This window comes from Triturus cristatus, chromosome 7, assembly GCF_964204655.1.
Source record: "Triturus cristatus chromosome 7, aTriCri1.1, whole genome shotgun sequence".
Taxonomy (NCBI): domain Eukaryota; kingdom Metazoa; phylum Chordata; class Amphibia; order Caudata; family Salamandridae; genus Triturus; species Triturus cristatus.
This window is the reverse complement of record NC_140590.1, coordinates 1,477,961,558-1,477,980,378: the sequence shown is the minus strand read 5'-3', so window position 1 is coordinate 1,477,980,378 and position 18,821 is coordinate 1,477,961,558. Positions and strand designations below refer to the sequence as shown.

Here is an 18,821-nt window from a genome sequence, read left to right as displayed (position 1 = left end):
TGCCTCATGAGATTGTTTTCATGCAGGGAGGTGTCCATTCCTTCCTAAAAACAATCCTGTATGCAACACAGGCACCCTTGCACATGGTGAAGGGTTTGTAAGTTTTGGCACTAGGCAGTCAAAACTGTGCCTTTGCAGGGAGAAAGGCAGGATCCTGACCTTTACCAGTCTTGCAGTGCAGCACAGCAAGGTGACTTGCTGCGCAGCTTGTTTGTTTTGTAAATATGCCCTCACGTATCTACTTTTGCTTGGTATTCATCTCTTGTATCCACACTAATCATCCACTATCTTCAATGGCTTTGCCACTTACTCCCACACCGCATTGCACTCTACTCTTTCCTGCATTGTAGCCTATGGTGCTCCCACTTACACAATCTGCTGCTCCCCACTGAAACATGCACTGTTCTCTTGGTAATTTTCCCTGCGTCTGCACTTGCACCCAATGCTGCTCTACCTTGCGCCAAGCACTGCTCCCCATTCTACTCTTCACTGCTGCCCATGCACCAAGTACTAGTTCACCTTGTAGTCTGTGCTGCTTGCCTCTTGTACCACATCCTGCTGGGCCCTGCACCTGCAAAGGCCTCCTCTTGCACCCTGAGCTGCTACTCCCTAATTCTGCTTGTGCTGCACCCCCTAACCACAAGTGATAATCCCGTTGGTATTTTGTATAGGGAAAAGGTGTTTGTAGAGCTTCACTAACAACCAGCACAGCTCACAAGGGCAGCAGCAGTGCAAGCTTTCCATCACATAACTCACTTGCGGGACAGGTGTGCTTCTTCACTCGCAGAACAGGTACAAAAGCTGAACAGAATAATTTACTTTCTATATACCAATAAGCATTTTCTTTTGCTCACCATGTTCTACCAAGCAGACGTAGCAGTCTCCAGTCAGATATTGTGAGGAAATGTTTCAATTAAGGTAAGGTGCAATGAAAGATGCAATAATGGACCAGAAGTCATTTGTCGAGATATCTGTACCACAATAAACAGGGAACCATATCCTTTTATTTCATAGTTTCTCCCTTACTTTTGAGCTGTCAATAGAGAAACACTGTGAACCACATAAAGGACCGTTCCTAGTTGTGTCTAAGAGATGCCCAATTTAGTGGGGGCAAATCACAAAAATTGACGGACTGGCATCACACACCACCAGGTGTCATGCTTCATCATCTGCCAGTCCTCGCCCTCTAAAAACCGCGTTTGATAGAGGTCAGGCATACACCTGGAGACAGGGATGCACTTCTAAACTAAGTGGGGGCCCAAACAGGAAAAGGAGTGAGTGAATTTAAAAACCATCATAGTATACCTGAACAATTTTTACTCTATGGGGTTACTATGTGGGATTAAAATATATAAGTGCGGTGAGTGGGGACCTTCTCATCCCGTCGCCGCTGTGAATCAGTGATTGTTAATAGGGGTCAACATGCTTCTGCCTGTATTGTCCACTTGGGTACGTGGCATTCGTCAGGACCTTAAATATTGGGCTCCAATCTTACCACTGGGGGCGTAGGCCTATAGCCAGCTGCCACCTGTTAAGAGAAACCCTATTGGAAAAACCTATTTGCCCCATGGGAGGGGTAGGGGGGAAATCCTTGTGGCCACATTAGTTCAAGGCGTACTCCCCGCTAGAAAACCTAGTGCTGCATGCGTCCAGCCTCCTCCCCGGTGACCAAATAGAGAAACACTACCACCTTGTTTTTCTTAACTTACATTTTGAGATCTCTTTATGTTTTTGTTTCCTGTACAGGCTCGACGAACAAACAAATGTGGGTTTTGGGAACATCTACAATACAGTTATGGCTTCACTGGTAAGTGTTTCAATTACCTAATCATCTTTTAAAAGATGCCTCACAGAGCAGAGAGCTAGGAAGTTAAAAAAATCAAAAGCACAGCTGTGACAATTATTCTGTTTTTTAAAGGTTATAGGGCCTGATGTCTCAAAGTGTTTTCCCATACTGTGTCTATGGGAAAATGATTCAGTACATATTAGCCAAAGATTACAATGTAAAAGAAAGGAACGATTCACATTTTCTAGTTGTTAAAATAAAATAATTAGTTTAGCTTTATTCCTTTGTCTTAGACAAAAGATTTCAGTTCGAGCAAACACTTTGGTAGCAGTGACTGATGATCTATCATCAATCTTTAACGTCTCTATAGTATTTAAGATGTTACGTTTAAAATTCGAAATAAACCACAACGAGAGGTTTCCATCTGCGATGGAAAATGCCAAAATTGAAGGTTTATCTTTGCTGCAGAAATGTTCTTTAAGCTGGTTTAGAAAGCAGTGCGATTTTCAAAGAAGACCCCAAATATGCCTTTCTGAAGTATCTGGTATATCAGAGTGTAGCCACTTTTTCTGGCCTATATGTTTTTAGAGAGTATTGATCCAATCCTGAGCCACTTTGTAAACTTGTGTTCCTGACGACTCCATACATGGTAGGATCGAGGGAAAGTTCCCGAGGGATCTTCCCAGGACACAAGATCTAAAAAATAGAAATGGATGCAGTGGAAATAGCTTATGCAATCTGTCAGGAGGAAACATAAAGAACTGTCATAGGACGTGATGCCTTTGTCCCAACATATACCTGGCTCTAATATGAATGCATCTTTTTTTTTGTGGCCAATATTGTAATAAAAGACGCTACAACCTTCTGACTATCATGATTAATAAAAAAAAAAAGGCATGGACCATGGAAGGACAATAATGCAAATATCACTGAGCAAGCATGGGTAATACTCGTCGGTCCCTGAGGACCAGCCGGGGAGTCTGACACACGCAAACCAAACAGAAGTAACCAGGACGGAGGCAAAGATGAAAATACCAGGGGCAGTTCAATAGATGTTTTCCAACAGGCCGTACATCATACTGGGTTTTCCAGTGAAGAAATTGAGAAAGTAATTTCTAAAACATGCTGTGATTTAGTGTTTACTGTAGCCCAAATGGGCTACAGCAAGCACTCTTTAACAAAGATCCCAGGCTATGGACACCCATCTTGACATCCTTTATAAATTCATCTTGCAGGTAGAAGAACTTCCCGATTTCTGGAGGGGCTCAATAATTTATCCAATACACAAAGGTACAAATTCAATAAAACTGAACAATAGCCTGATCGCCCTGATTGACATTGAAGCCAAGTATTTTGCCACCTGATATTGAAGTTCCTTGGGATCATTCCTCTGAATCAGACAGGATTTAGCCAAACCCAATGCTGTCTTTTGGATCTAATGGCTATTTCAATGTTAATAAATAGTGCGATCCACATGCGCTCTCTTCTGTATGCGTGTTTCATTGATTTTGAGGTGGCTTGGGATCGAATGTCAAGGAATTTACTTTGGTAGAAGTTAAAAGCTTCAGGGGTGCAGATGGAGCTCCTCAGACTAATACAATTATTATACACTGGTTCTGGCTGTGAATGAGGCTGGGGGATGGGCGCATCCTGTCAAGAAAATTGTCCCGACATAATGCCTAAAACAAGAGTGCGTTTTTGCACCCCTGCTTTTAAATTTGTTTATCTACGACCTCTCAGGAGAGCTGGATAGAGTCAACTCGCACCCCACAATTTTCTAGAACAATCCCTTATCCACCTTGCTCTATGCACATGATCTGGTCCTGCTGAGCCACATCCGAGTGGGTTTACAGAAATTAATAAACTCTCTGTTTGAATATACAAAGCAAAATAAACTGGTGATGAACCTGAAAAAACTAAAATTATAAACTTAGGAAAATGACAAAACAACCAGGCATGTGGCGAATGGGAGGGAATAACCTCTAAAAGGTGTTGCAATATAAATACCACAGGGTGTGGCTAGATGCAAATGGATCCTATCTGAAGCAAAAGTCTTCAATACCAAAACAAAGCACACACCCTCCAGGCCGCCTTGTCAACTTGAGGAAAAAAGCTGTGGGTGTCTGCCATACTGCAGTACATGAAGGCAAATGTTCTGCCAGTTCTTTCATATGGAAGCAAAATTATGCTGGACAATACATGAAATTCTTACATACTTTGATAATAAAAATCTATAAAGGTGTTCTTTGCCTCCCAGAATCAGGATCGCCGACCCAGGTTTGCTAAGAGTTTGGCCTCCCCCAACAACAGATGTTCAGGAGAAATGCATTCATCAAGTTGTGTCATAAAATCAGGTCGGCAGAACCGATCCACTTAACAGAATAATATGGAATGATCAAAAGAATACCAGAGGTAAAGCCACCCTTGTTCAATATATGGATACATGATTGGATGACGTAAGTCTCCACGAGGTATGGAGCTTGGGAACAACCCAGAGCAGGTTCAGGAAAGTGGTGATTGTGAGTGTCCAAATCTTGGGCAACCGGTCGAAAATGAAATCTTGTCTTGGCGATCCCATACCTGGATGATCTTATCTTCATATAACCATCTAGGTGAGCAGCCGTACCTCTAGCAAATTTTAAAAGATATATTAAAAATAGACTTCTAGCATTTTGTCTTGGAGCCCTTCCAACTTTGGACCATTTCCTGAAGTGGCAAATTCAGCTCCCAGCGGCTCAATGCAGACTTTGTAGCAAAGAGCAGGAAACCCATGTGTGCCCTATGTTACTCATGCATCACAGGCAGCTGCTCCGCTAGCAGCTTTTCCTTCGAAATGGGTGAACTTGTATACAGACGGTTATAGCAGCCCTGAGCCCATAAGACATAATGTTGATCACTGGACTTGTCAAGTTCCTATCAGTATTTTCCCATATGTTAAAACTGCATGAGATTGAAGGCTGAAAAGCATTTGTTTATATGTGACCTCTGACTATGCGTCGAACATGAGGGCCTTCCTATATATGTATTGTATTCACACCATAGTAATGATTTACACTATAAAATTTTATCAGTATATACTGCATGCTTTTACAGTCTCTCGTTCTGCCCTCATATGCCTGCACATTCTAATAATTGTGTAATAGCTCTGTCTCTTTATAAGATAAGTATACGGAACAAGGTTAAGATCGAGTCAAAATCTCAATAGAACCTTGTTTATATATGGCTGCCAATTTTATTTTAATTTCTCTGGATGATCCGAGTATGTTTCACAGTTTTATTATGTACTCTTAATATTAGTGTTATTTTTCTTCTTAATATTATAATTATTCTTGTTAACAGTCAATATTATAAAGAGTTCTATATATAAACTTCTTTATTCGGTTTTTTACAAGTTGTAAAACCATAAAAGATACATTTCAGGAAAAAACAAATACACATGCACATTAAAACTAAAAAATCATGATAGGAAATAAAATTTACAGAAGTGCAAAGTCATATATTTTACAAGAAAAGATTCTCATAATATCGGTACCGTATCTGGAAGTGCGTCTAACATACATTTTACAGATTTTTCCTATGCTTTATAATACATTTTAAGAAGTTAAGGACGCGATAACAAACCAGTTCGGATTCTAGCAGTTGGAGACGTAGCATAGCTGGACGACACTGTCTAAGTCCCCATTGCTTTAACAAGGGTAGTAGCCAAACCCTCCTATGTAGATGATGGAATTTACAAAACAGAATTGTGTGTAAATTAGATTGTATTGATTCCTCATCACAAGGACAAATAGGGAGAGCTGGTTCCCAATTTTTTCTCTCCGGGAAGGATACTAATCTGTGAAAAAGATCTAATCTGAATCTTGTCAGTAACATTCTATCATAGGTACTGATCTGTAATGTTAGATAAGGCTGGATAAAAAACGTGAGCTGAATCATATTGGCATGGAGGACCGAGGATTTTGTCGACTCGGATGTCAACCTCAATGACTCTAAGTGGGTCAGAGCCAATTGTTTCAATGATCGCTTGGATACTTCGATAATGTTTTTAGGTTCAAGATAATATTTCTCCAATCCGAGATCATTGAGGAAATTTCTGATATACCGAAGCCATTTGATTTTTGAGGATTGGTCGAGGATCATTGAATCTGCCACAATTTCCTGGGTTAAAATGTTTTTATCAGAAGACCAGATGCGCCGCCAAAGCATTAGTGGTTGAATCCTTAGTAGGTCCTCTAAGTAAGGAATTCCAAGTTCCAAGTGGGAGGCGTAGATTGAAGTACTACGCGGTGTTGCTAAGAGGAATCTAAGGAAAGTGTTTTCGGCCACCTGTAGGGCACTAACATCTACATGTCCCCAGACTCCCGCCCCATAGAGTGCGATCGCCTGACACTTGGCTATATAGATTTTTAATAATTCCACTGGGGGCCTTCTCCCTAGTCTCTGGGAAAAACTCATCAAGGAAATTATGGCTCTTTTAAAAAGGTGGCATCTGGCCTCTACTGCTGGTCTCCAGTTAAGTCTTTCGTCAATCATGATACCCAGGTAGCAGTACTGAGTAGTTACCTCAAGTTTTTGATCTTTGAGGTTGATGTTCTTTAACCGTTTTTTCCAGCTACCATGACGAACGTCTTTTTAACATTTACTTGTAGGTCCAGTTCACCCATAAAGTCGACATATCTGTTCAGAGACCTCTGCAGTTCTCGCGGCGTACGTGCCAAAATGACAGCATCGTCTGCATAAAGCAGAGCCGGAATCAGGAGCTGTTTTACTCGTGGAAGATCCTGGGCCCCTCTCAACATCTCTCCCTCCAGTCCATTTGTGTACAGGGAGAAGAGGAAGGGGGCCAGGACACATCCCTGTCTGACTCCACGCTCTACTGCAAAAGGTGCTGTCAGCTCCCCCCTCGTACCAAATAGCACCCTTGCTGATGCGTTTGAATATAACTCTCTTAAAAAGTCTAAAAGTGGGGGGTCCACTCCCATGTTGGCCAAGATCATCCAAAGTTTTGCATGTGAAACGCAATCGAAAGCAGCGGACAGGTCCACATAGACCATGTAAACCGTGTCCTTCTTTGCTTGGAGATATTTGCCCACTATCAAACTGAGATTAAGGGCCTGCTCTACCGTTCCAAAACCCTCCCGAAATCCAAATTGGAGATCTGAGATAATATCTCCCTCCTCAGCCCAAAGCCGGAGTCGTTCAAGCACGACTCTGCCAATGACCTTTCCTAAAGAATCTAATAGAGAAATCGGACGGTAGCATTTCACGTCCTGACGGTCGCCCTTTTTAAAAATTGGGACCATGATCGATTTTGTCCAAGATTTTAACAGACCCAGCTTCACAGCTGCCGTACATACTCTAGTAAGGATGGGGGACCAGAGATCTAGATTGAATTTAAAAAGGTCCACTGGAACCCCATCTGGGCCTGGGGCTTTCCCACTTTTACTTGCTTCCAGGGCCACTATAATTTCAGAAATGTCGAAGTACAGAGGGATTGGATATACGGCTATTGGAAGTGAGGATTGTGTCCCTAGCGATGTTGCTGTGTTTTTAAAAATCTTAGAAAAATGGGACACCCAGACATCTTCTTCTATTGCCACTTCTATCTTTGGACCGTCTTTATCCAGTAAAAAAGTGTTTTTTACAGTTCGCCAAAAAGCGGCACTGTTTTTGGAAACGGCACTGGAATGTAAATCATTCCATAATTTCTCTTTTAATTCTTTAATTCTTTGCTTACGTGCCCTTCGATATTGACATCTCAAAGATTGAATCTGCTCCCGGTCTCTATCGGTTTTATTTAGCGCCTCCTTTAACTTAGTTAACGCCGTGGTGCAATTGTGGTTAAACCACCCTTTAGTATTTGGATTTGAGTTATTTAAAGTTACTGTGAGAAGTCCCTTAATTTTCTCTAATATTTGCGAGAAATTATTTAGGACTTCTGCGTCTGATGCTCCTAAATCCAAACACTTAATTATGTTTGCGTATGCCTCTTTTACCAATTTTCCTGTGGTTTCTTCTGGATTTATCGACCCCCATTTTAATGTGTAACCATTTAGCCTTCCTAACTCTATGTTGTTTTGTGCGAGGGTCTTTGCTATGGCAGCGGTGGAAGATGGAAGATCAGTTACATAAAAATCCATCCTAAGAGCAGAATGATCACTGAGATCATTTGTCAGGACCTCAAAGAACCTAGCTCGGGGCAACAGTCCTGTTGACAAGAGGATGTAATCTACTGTCGTTTTGTAGCCTCGACCCACATATGTTGGTTGCAGGGAGTTTGAGCCCGGACTTGGCTCGTTAGCGATTACAAGTTCCAGGTCTAATAAGACATTATTCATTGCGGTCCCCCCCCTGCTATGAGAAAAGTGCATAAGGGGAATATCATTTTCATCCACAATCCCACAACGATTTTTCCCGACATGTGGGCATGGGTGTAGATTCAGATCTCCTCCCCATAAGAGGTGGACTATCCCTTTTCCTGTCCTTAGGTTATGGGTTAACTTTTCTTTAATATTGGAGAGAAGAATCAAGAATTTTTCCTCCTCTAGATTATTATAAAGATTGAGCAAGAGGATCAACTCTTTATTTTTTAACACAAGGGAAAATAGCTGAAAATTTGGGTCTGACGCTACTACAAATACTTTCAGGAAATTGACTGTGTTTGCAATGTATGTGATCAACCCTCTCTTGGGTCTGCCTACACCAGTACCCAGAGCAGGAATAAAAAATGTTTTATAGCCCGGAAGATGAAGCTCGGTCATGGACCATGTCTCCTGAAGGCATATAATTTTTCCCGACTCCAAGAAAGTTGCAGCCGTCCCATCCTCAATTTTAGATCAAAGGCCCGCTACGTTCCAGAAGAGGATCGGTAGGGGCTGCGATTCGATATTAATCGGCGCTTCATTTACTACACCAATCATTTTTTCTTTGGGCGCTCGATAACATATCTTGGTGTTAATTGTTTCTAGGTTGGTCACGGGTTCATTTATTGGACTAATTGTTTTTTCCTTGAACATTGGATGACATGACTTAGAATTAGTCATTTCTGTCGTCACTAATGGTCAGTCGACCGTTTCAAGGACACTATACCTATTTGCCGTCGGGACACTGGACCAAACGTCCCTTTGGGGTGGCTCTCTATATGCCATACAAATGCCCCGTTCATCCCGTCCACCACCCCAATGTCGTGGCCCCGATGGGTGCCAGAGACCATCATAGTCATGATAGCGGGGACCCGCTACTTGCCATTGGTTGGGTTGTTTCCCGTGGCGTAAGGCTACTGCTTCCCATGGGTGGGCAGAATTATTAGGAATCCCTTTATAGAGGCCGAAAGGATAAAAAAAGGAGAGTCTCCTAGTTCCTATTTCTTCATTTGTATTCGAGAACTCCCAGGAGCAAATATAATTTACCACACTGGGATCTTCGAATGTAACCAAAATGCAGTCCCCTGGTATTGTTTTTCTGCTATTTCCCACCCAGGGAGTCCTACGTACCATCAGAATTCTACAAGTCCAGCTTGCTGGGACAGGGCGATTTGTATTTAGCCAGTATTGGACCTTGTTTTTCAGTGACCACGTAGGTTCTGCGTTTGGATCCTCTATTTCGGGGACACCTGTCATTACGACTACAAAAGGACTTACTTCTGGCGGCAGATCAACAGCCAGACTAATTTCAGAAGGTTTCCTTGAGTCACCTCTATTGGTATCAGGCGCCACGGTTTTTGGGGCAGATTTTTTTGGGGACAAGGTTTTTGTATTAGGCAGCAGTTTTTTGGGTGCCCTAATTATCGGGACTGGGGTTTTTTCTATCGAGGCATTACCCTGGGGCAAAGTTATACTAGGATTTAGGGTAGATTCCACTACTCTGTTGGTGTTTCGTACTTTAGAAGATTGTGACTTAGATGTTACTTTTAAAGGTAAAATTTCAGGAACTTTACTTTATCTATGTGCTGGCTTTTGAGGGGGCATCTTGGCTCCTTCCCTACTTTGATCCCCATAAGCTTGCTTAAATTTCATAATTTCGATCAAGTTCGATAGCTGATACTCTATCTGTGTTAGTCTTGATTCGAGTGGAGCAAGGGAAGATTTTAGGAGGGCTGTGATATTATTAATCAGTTGTTGGTTTTCGATATCCCTTATTGTTTTGCTTGATGGTAAGTGCATAGGGGCTTCCTCGCTGATAAGTTCTAAAATATCATGTGAGGACTGATTTGTTGTTATAAGATCAGTTAGCTGTTCTGCACTAGGAGGTGCAATCTCTTCCCCACTGAGCTGATCAGTAATTTCTCGAGAGCTAGGATTTTTAAAATTGTTCTTTCGTTTTTGTATAGCGCCCTCCTTCCTCCCTCTTGATTGTCTCAGATCATCCGGTGTTAATTGGGGAATCAACTCTGGTGTCCTCTCTAAATCTAGACTTAGCTGAAAGTCAGATAGTTGGGAAGCCGATAGGTCAACATTGTTTGGTAGGCTGCGCCTACCCTCGCAAAGCGACCTACGCCCAGTAATGCTGGACGTTTCCGGGGTTTTCGCATCCCTTAGGTTACCTATAGACGATCTCTTAGCCAAAGCTAAGTCCAAAGACACCCTGCCTTCTATTAGACTGATACTTTGGTCAATAAATGTATTAGCCTTGACTATAAAATCGTCCATAGGACCTGAAAGCATACCCTCACCCCCCTTGACTTTAGTTTTTTTTCCTCTGGTTAGTACCATATTTCCTAGAGGCCAATGGAAATAGGTAGGAACTTTAGTGCACGAATTTATCAGATATACTCAGTCTTTAAAAACATATATATGCAGTGGTAATAACATAAAATTACATGTAATAATACGTACACAGTTCAAAGAGATTTACGAGCGTTAGGGGGATGGCCCGGTCCGGTCTCTTCCGTTCTCTAACGGCCTCAAACTGCCCGCCCTTTGCCCGGGCTTAGCCCCGGGCTTCGTCCCGCGCGCGTCACGCTTGCGCGCGGAAACAGGGCTGAGCTTTGAGGACTGTGGGAGGGAGGGGAGGGGCCGGGAAGAGGAGACAGCTGCGATCACCGCCAAGCAGCCTGGTCCTCGCAGTCCCGGAGTGGTATGCTCAAAGATAAAAGTTAAAACATCCCCCAATCAGCAAAGCGTCCTCGGAGGGGTCCTCGGTGAGCCACGGTCAAGCAACCAAGTTCAAGAAAGATGTAAGCAGTCACAAGCCGGCAGGGTACTTGTTTAGAGCAGGGCAGGCAGCTATAGCACTTCCACCGTCTCCTCCCTGATCCACTCGCTCACTATGCCATCCAGCCTGCAGCCGCCAGAGCTGCAGCCTGTAAAGAGTTCTATGTATTCATTAAAAAAGTAATGATTTTCGGCATCCAAAGCGTTGTATATTTATATAATTCCATACTGCATTTTTGTTTTCCACTTTTACTTTAGATTTAAGCATTGAAATTTTTTTACATATTAATAAAAAATAATTCGCTTAAGCACTTGCTAGTGAGATCTGTATGTAACCTGTTGGTCAGAAATTCATATCTTGGCAATTTAATCTCAGTTTTAGGGGTTTCATGGTCAATTAAATTATTGGTGTTTCCTTTTGTAATAGTAATTGTAAACAAACGATTTTGCATATCACAGCTTCTGCACTAACCGCTATGAATAAAACAGGCTTGTGACAAATTGTGGTGTATTATTTGTTGTGGTTGTATGACCTCACTCACCATGGAATACACTCACTAAAGCAACTTGGGTCCAGTCAGGCTCGTTTGCTTAACCTGAGCTCAACCCTGGGTAGCTGTGGCTTTGAAAAGTCAGGCTTAAACAAAGAAACAAGTGCAAAGCATTTAGAAGTATCAAAACAGCAGGATAAGAAAGTCACACATTATGAAAGAAATCCTACACCAATTAATAAAACTAGAGTAAATGTTAATACATTTTTAGACACCAAAACAAAAGGTTTTATTGGAGCATTGCAGAGACATAGATTTTTTTGTTAAATGTAAATCTCAGCTTTTTACTCTCAAACACAAACAAGATTTGGTTACCGCAAAGTTTGGAAACGTTGTAAAACTTTTAAAGAGTTGTGTTTGACTACATTGATCTGCGTTGGGCGACCAACTCGGACAGGGGGATGGTGAGGGGGTTAGTAGTGGCACAGTTACCTTGGCAGCAAAGCAAATCCAGTTCCATGCTCTATGGGAGAAGCCTCATCTACTTCAACAAAGCGGTTACAATGCAAGAGATACAGGATGCTGAAGATACTGTAAGATGCTGAGGATGCTATGCAGTCGACGGGAGTCTTTCTGGAGCTAGTCCTCAGTCCACAGTCCAAGTAGGGTGACTTTGGCCACAGGGGTCGATTTTACTTAAGGTCTTTTTTGTTCTAGCAAAGTTCCAGTTGCCACTGAACTACTTGTCTCTGGTCAAAGCAAATCCAGTGTTTCAGTTTGGTGTAGGCTAGTGTCTATCTTGGGTGACCAAACTGCACTTTAAAATAGCTCCGGGGTCCGGCAGACTCGGGTGCAGATTTTGGGTTTCAAGACTTGATCTTAGGACCCTGATGATACTTAACAGAGGCTGGACACAATTATTTATTAGGGGTATAAGCTTTTACAAGTGTTAGAAGTCTTACTGGATCTGAATTATGAATAGCCTTGTGATGGATCCCTTACACACTGAAAGCCAATATGAATAGATAGGTGATGAGAAATCATAGTGCAGGATAGTAGACCCAGGATAAGTCAAGCAGCGGCTTTTTAAATTATTTGCAGCATCTTCATCAGATAGGCAGGAAGACCTCAATACAGCTAGTTAGATTGCAAGTGAAGAAGGAAGACCTGAAGATGAATCCAAGTCAATAGGTCACAAAAGTCAATCAATCAATCAGCATTTCTATAGCGCAGCACTGTGACCCCAAAGGGTATCTGGGCGCTGTGAATACAAACTCTCCATCGAAGATCCAGGTCAGAAACAAGCAGAAAAAGATAACATAAAGGTCAGAAACAAGCAGAAAGAGGAAGAATAATGTCTTAAATATGGATCTCTTACGCACTGAAAGCCAATATGAATAGATAGGTGATGAGAAATCATCACGCAGGAAGGTAGACCCAGGATAAGTTGAGCTGAAGCTTTTAAAATTATTTGCAGCATCTTCATCAAATAGGTCAAAAGACCCAAATACAGCGAGTTACAGTAATCTATTTTTGGTAGTGTAACATATTGAACACCCATTTCCTATCCATTTACTGGGATGAATGGCAGGATTTAATGCAGAATCAGTAAATGTTTAAAAAAAGAACAAGTTATCCTGGTGACTTGCTCAGTGAAAGATAGAGAATCAACAATAACTATGCCGAGATTGCAAGTGAAGAAGCAAGACCTAAAGATTAATCCAATTCAATAGGTCACAAAAGTCAATCAATCAATCAGCATTTCTATAGTGCAGCACTGTTAACCCTAGGGGTATCTGGGTTCTGTGAATTCAAAGTCTCAGTCAAAGAGCCAGGCCAGAACTAGCAGAAAAAGGTAAAATAAAGGTCAGAGACAAGCAGAAAGAGGAAAAGTAATAGTAGGAGAGTAGGATCTGCTTCACAAGGGTACCCCCACTTTTTGCTGGTGTTTCACTGTTTTTCGACCTTAGTCTGGCTGTGGCCCTGCTAATCAGGACCCCAGCCTATCTCCTTCCTCTCTAAAATGGTTTCCATGTACATTAGGTACATCTCTAATTGTATTCTGGAATGCCTTATAAGCCCCTAGTATAAGCTATACTATGTACCTAGGGCATAGGTACCTCAGAGGCCTACCAGGGGCTGAAGCATGTATTATGCCACACCTGGGAAGCACTCCAAAATGACACCACATGTCTGCTACTACAGCCTGGGAGTGGTGGTTCCTGCACCCATTACTGTGGTATAGGCTACCTATATCACTACCATTGCACACACATATCACACCTATAAGTCACTCCTACGGCAGGCCTTAACAATCCTGAAGGCAGAGTGCTTGGTTTTTATGTGAGAGGGTGACCCTGCATGAGCAGAGCCCCTCTGCAGTGTTCGGAGTACCTCCTCTGATGCTGTTTGTGCTGCAGCCTGACCATATACTCTTAAGTGCATTATAACCTCGTGGTAAATGCTAACTTTGGACTGGCTGCACAGAAACATGTTGTGTTTGGTGTCAAACACTTTGGAATACTACCCCTGCCTGTTCTGGTGGTGGGGGTAGCATTCCACCCTTCGAGAAGGAGAAACATGTTCACACTGGTCTACCCGGTAAAGACTTTCTAAAGCCATGGCATCACAAAATGGATGCCACTGCCACAGACACGGGTCTGGTCTCCTGCTGCAGACCAAAACTCTGGCAGGGGAGGCCTGGACAATAGGTTTCTTGTCCCAGGGAGGTGTAACCACCTCCCCAGACAGGCAGATGTGTATTGGGGCTGGGCGTGAGCACTCTCTGGTGCTTTGAAGTTCTGCACTGGGGGCACACTTGGTGTCCCTGTGCATAGTCCAGTTCAAACCAGTTGCAGGGGCTTCCTGCCCCTGCTCTGGCACGAAACTGGACAAAGGAAATGGGTGTAACCACCCCTCTTTCCAAACCCTCCCATAGGTGGCTCCCTAGAGTATGTCCAACCCCCATACTTAGTATAAGTATGGGAACCCAGTCCTTGAGACTTTAGATTACCCTGGACGAAACTCTGTAACATATATCCTTGACCTTCGACTTTCTATTTTCGCTAGAAGACTGAAGAAATCTCCCTTGGGTTCAAGGAGTGACTCCCCTGCTCGGCAGGCACCAAAGATGCAACTGTCCAGTCTGCAACTCTGAAGCTCCCGCCGGACGCCAAAGTCTTTGCATCACCAGAGGTGGATTTCCAGACTTTGCCAAGGCTACCCTGAGTCCACAGCAAAGCTGAGGCCCGTGGCTATCGTGGGTGATGTGGAACCGTGGCCCCTGGATACCGTGTACTTTTGCCGGTCCATCATCTTCCTGGTCTTCCTCGAAGCTGTGCTTTGGGCTCCGAGTAGCCCCAGCCTTGGGCATCTGTAGCACCGAAGATCTCTGGCCTCCACTCCACGAGTGACCCGTGGGCCAGTTTCAAGTGCGACTGCTTGAGGCTCCTTTGCGATCGCTAGCCCGTTGGCTAGTGGGTCCCCACGAAGGCAACTCCTCTTCTGATTGGGCTTTCCTGGTTGCTTCAGATGTGCCCCGACTTACCCACACTGGGTAAGTCCCCCAAACCTTGCTGGTCTGCACCAACGTCTTTCTTCTTCTTCCCCCTGACTTGCCGTTGCCAAAGCTTGTTGGGTCCATCCTGGTCGCCGATACCACAGCACTTGACAGACTTTGTGGGACAGCTCAAATCCAGCTCCTGGTTTTCATCGACACCTCCTGGGCTTCGTGGCTGAAGAGTCAAGACACCCATCAACTCACCTGAAGCACCCAACATCTGTGGGCATTGGACTATCGTGCCCCTGGTCACTGGCAAGTGACCCAGACTCTGTCCCCTCTGCTTTCAGGTTCCTTCCATCCTCTATCCAGGCTTCGATCTCTCCGGACACTTCTCCTCTTCACGGCAACAGCACTTCTTTGCCAGCTTCCATTGAAAACGACGCCGCAACCCAACACCATTTAACACCTACGCACCCGGCTTCCCTGGGGGAGGTAACTCGAGCACTCCGGTGCTCCCGTGGGTGTTGGCCCTAGACACCTCTAAGTCCAAAATGGTTTGCTTGTAGTCGTCCTCTAAGTGTCCTTAAACTCTTAATTTCCAATCGCGACTTTCCCCATAGAAGTTAACGGCGATTTGCGGCTGTGTTCTCACACTGCACGCGTCCTCCGTGGGTCCCCTGTGTCACTACCTTGGGTAGTTCCTTGTGGTCCAAGCACTTCTACAGGCTCTAGGCCTTGTGTCTAGTTCAGTCGTGGTTCTTATACCACTTTATTGGTATATGGTTTGGTACGCCCCTTGGGCCCAAATGTGTATTTGGGCTTTTACTGTTGAATACTGACTTGTAACTTAAGTACTTCGAACTCCAGCCTCATAAAGAGACTAGAGGGGTGTGTTTTAGCCTAAACACATATATTTTAAATATATACCTGGTGTGGTTGTCCTTTCATTTGGTTATTCAAGAGGTTATAGACTGGTAAAACAAGCTGCTTTACATTCCTTCAACACTTAGCCTGAAGGCTGCTCTCCATAGCTACCACTAGGATAGCTTTCAATAAAGGTTGTCTTTAACCTATCATCAATAAGAGGTTGTTTGAACTGATACATGGTGCCCACTATAACTAGTGGACAGCATATATCAGGCCAACTTCTCACATTGGTGTGCAGCATGTGGGATTCCACCTTGCTATTGTTTTACTAGATAATCTCAATTGAATTGATCAACTGAAAACCACTAAAGGTACCTTAGGTACATATAATATCAATCTTAGTATACAGTAAGTTCTACTGAACTTGGAGTTGTGTGTCAAGGGCTTAGCACACCCTTTCTACAACTCAAGAGCGTTTAGTAGGACACACTAGTGTAGGTAGTGCAATACAACACACTAGTAATGTCTAATCAGCCAGGAACCAGTGGGTCCCTCCCAGAAGCCAGTGGGCTTCTTCCTATAAGTATGAGGATCTCACCTTTGCTCAGCTTAGGGCCTTATGTTCTATTAGGAAGCTGAAGACAGGCAAAAGCCCAACCACCCAGCATCTCTTGCAGATACTCAGGCTGGATGATCTCTCAGGGCCTAGGGGGACTGAAGGGGTAGGCAGAGTGGGTGGGGCAGCAGTTGAGGGTGGACCTAGGTGTGGAACTTCCCCTGGCCCAACCTCTGCTGTTGACCAGACTGATGACAATGATCAGGATCTGGAAAACCCAGCTCCACTGGATGAGGATGAGCACAATGCTCCCCTCTTTGTCCCTCCAGGAAGAGTTGAAAGTAGGGTTAGAAGGGCTAGATCTCTCTCAAGGGAGACTGTCCAGTCTACCTCATCTGTAGGGACCTCTATTTATTCTCACAGAGGGAGGGAAACCACCCAGGAGAGGAGAGAGAGACTGCTGAAGTATGAGCAAGCCCAGCTTCACCTCAGAAAGTAGCATATGGCCCTAAATAGGGAAGCCCTAGAGTCCCTTGGTGGCAGCAATTTCCCTAGAGATAGGGAGAGGTCTTATGACCATAGGAACCTAAGTAAGATTGTCCCTCCCTACCAGAGTGGGAATGACATCCACAAATAGATAACTGCCTTGGAGAGGGCCTGTAAAGTACAGAGGGTCCCCCAAGGGCACTGGGCAGCAATCGTATGGCTCTCCTTTGCAGACAAAGGTAGAGATAAGCTCCTCACTGTAAGAGAAGAGGATGCTGATGATTACCAGGTCTTGAAAAGTGCACTGATAGATGGGTTTGGCCTAACCACTGAACAATACAGGTAAAAGTTCAGGGATACCCAAATGGCATAAAATCAAGACTGGGTAGACTTTGTTGACTGTGCTGCTAAGGCTCTGGAAGGTTGGTTATTGGGCAGTAAAGTATTTGACTTCATAGGATTGTGCAATCTGATAATGAGGGAGCAGATTCTTAATAACTGTCAAAATCAGCCGTTGCACCAGTACCTGGTAGACTCTGATCTGACCTCTCCCCAAGAACCAGGGTGAGGCAGAAGGTACAGAACCAAGGTGGTGACCCTAAGAAGCAAGATTCTAAGAACTCTAACAAGGGTGGCGACAAGGGTAAAGACCAGAAGACTTCACAATGGCCCGAAAATCTTCTTCAGGTGGGGATTCACAGTCCAACAAAGGGAAATGCCAAAAGAAACCATGGTGCAAAGTCTGTAAGCAAAAGACACACTGGTCCAGTCATTGCACCAAGTCTAAAGAGAATACTCCAGCCCCCACCAATGCCCCTAAGGCACCTGCTCCCCCTAGTGCAGTTACAATTGGTGGTGGGAATACACAGGCCAAGGGTTTAGTAGGGTTGACCCTGGGTTCTGAGTTGGGCTCTGGCCTAGTCAGAGAAACCACTCAGGCTGTTCTTGTCTGTGATGGGGGCATGGATATGACCCCCTCTGTGAGTTCCAGTAACTTGGGCAAGTACAGCAAACAGCCTTTAATCAATGGAGTACAGGCTTTGGCATTCAGGGACACAGGAGCAAGTGTCACTATGGTGACAAAAGATCTTGTGGGTCCTGGGCAGATTATACTTGGTGAAATGTACCAAGTGACCAATGCTAGCAATGTCAGAATAGACCATTCTCTGGCTGTTGTTAACATCTCCTGGGGAGGGTAACTGGCCTTAAGAAGGTTGTGGTGAGTGCAGACCTACCAGTCGAATGCTTGCTTGGCAATGATCTAGAGACTTCAGCTTGGGCAGAAGTAGAGCACAGGACTCATGCAGAAATGCCAGGAATCCCTGCAGACGTGTTTGCTGTGACCAGGTCACAGGCCAAAATGTCTGAAACTGAACAGGCCTTGGATTCTGGAAGAATAGAACAAGTGCCATCCAAGAGGAGGAACAGAGGGTTAAGGCAGAGCCTTCCCCCCTGACTCAGATGGAGGATCAGTCTCTTGAGGGAGATGATCACAGTCCTGAAGAAGGAACTGTCCCAGAGGAGCTTAAGCCTGATCAGGTTGAGCTCTTGTGGACAGGGGGCCCTTCCAGTGCAGATCTGAGCCAGGAGCAGCAGAGCTGCCCCTCTCTTGAACACCTCAGACAGCAAGCTGCTGCTGAGGCTGCTGGGAGTGCTAGTGGTCCCCATAAGGTGTATTGGGATGATGGACTCCTGTACTCAGAGTGTAGAGACCCCAAGCCTGGTGCCACCAGGAGGTTGGTTATACCTCTGAAGTTCAGGGGCTTCCTATTGACCCTGGCCCATGATATCCCTTTAGCAGGTCATCTGGGCCAGAACAAGACTCGGGACAGACTGGTCCCTCACTTTCACTGGTCCCACATGTCTGAAGACACAAATGAGTTTTGTCGCTCCTGTGTAACCTGCCAAGCCAGTGGCAAAGCAGGTGGCACTACAAAGGCACCCCTGATACCACTACCTGTGGTGGGGGAACTGTTTAAAA

At 44.3% G+C, this 18,821-nt stretch overlaps 1 protein-coding gene across 1 annotated transcript in view; it reads left to right on the top strand.

The window, feature by feature from the left end:
• The window catches only part of LOC146812209 (uncharacterized), a 309,521-nt gene that overhangs the window by 199,880 nt on the left and 90,820 nt on the right, over positions 1-18,821 (top strand). Inside the window, exon 6 of the mRNA XM_085619241.1 lies at positions 1,747-1,807. Within this exon, the coding sequence (XP_085475367.1) occupies positions 1,747-1,807 (61 nt within the window). The remainder of the gene's footprint in view (positions 1-1,746; positions 1,808-18,821) is intronic.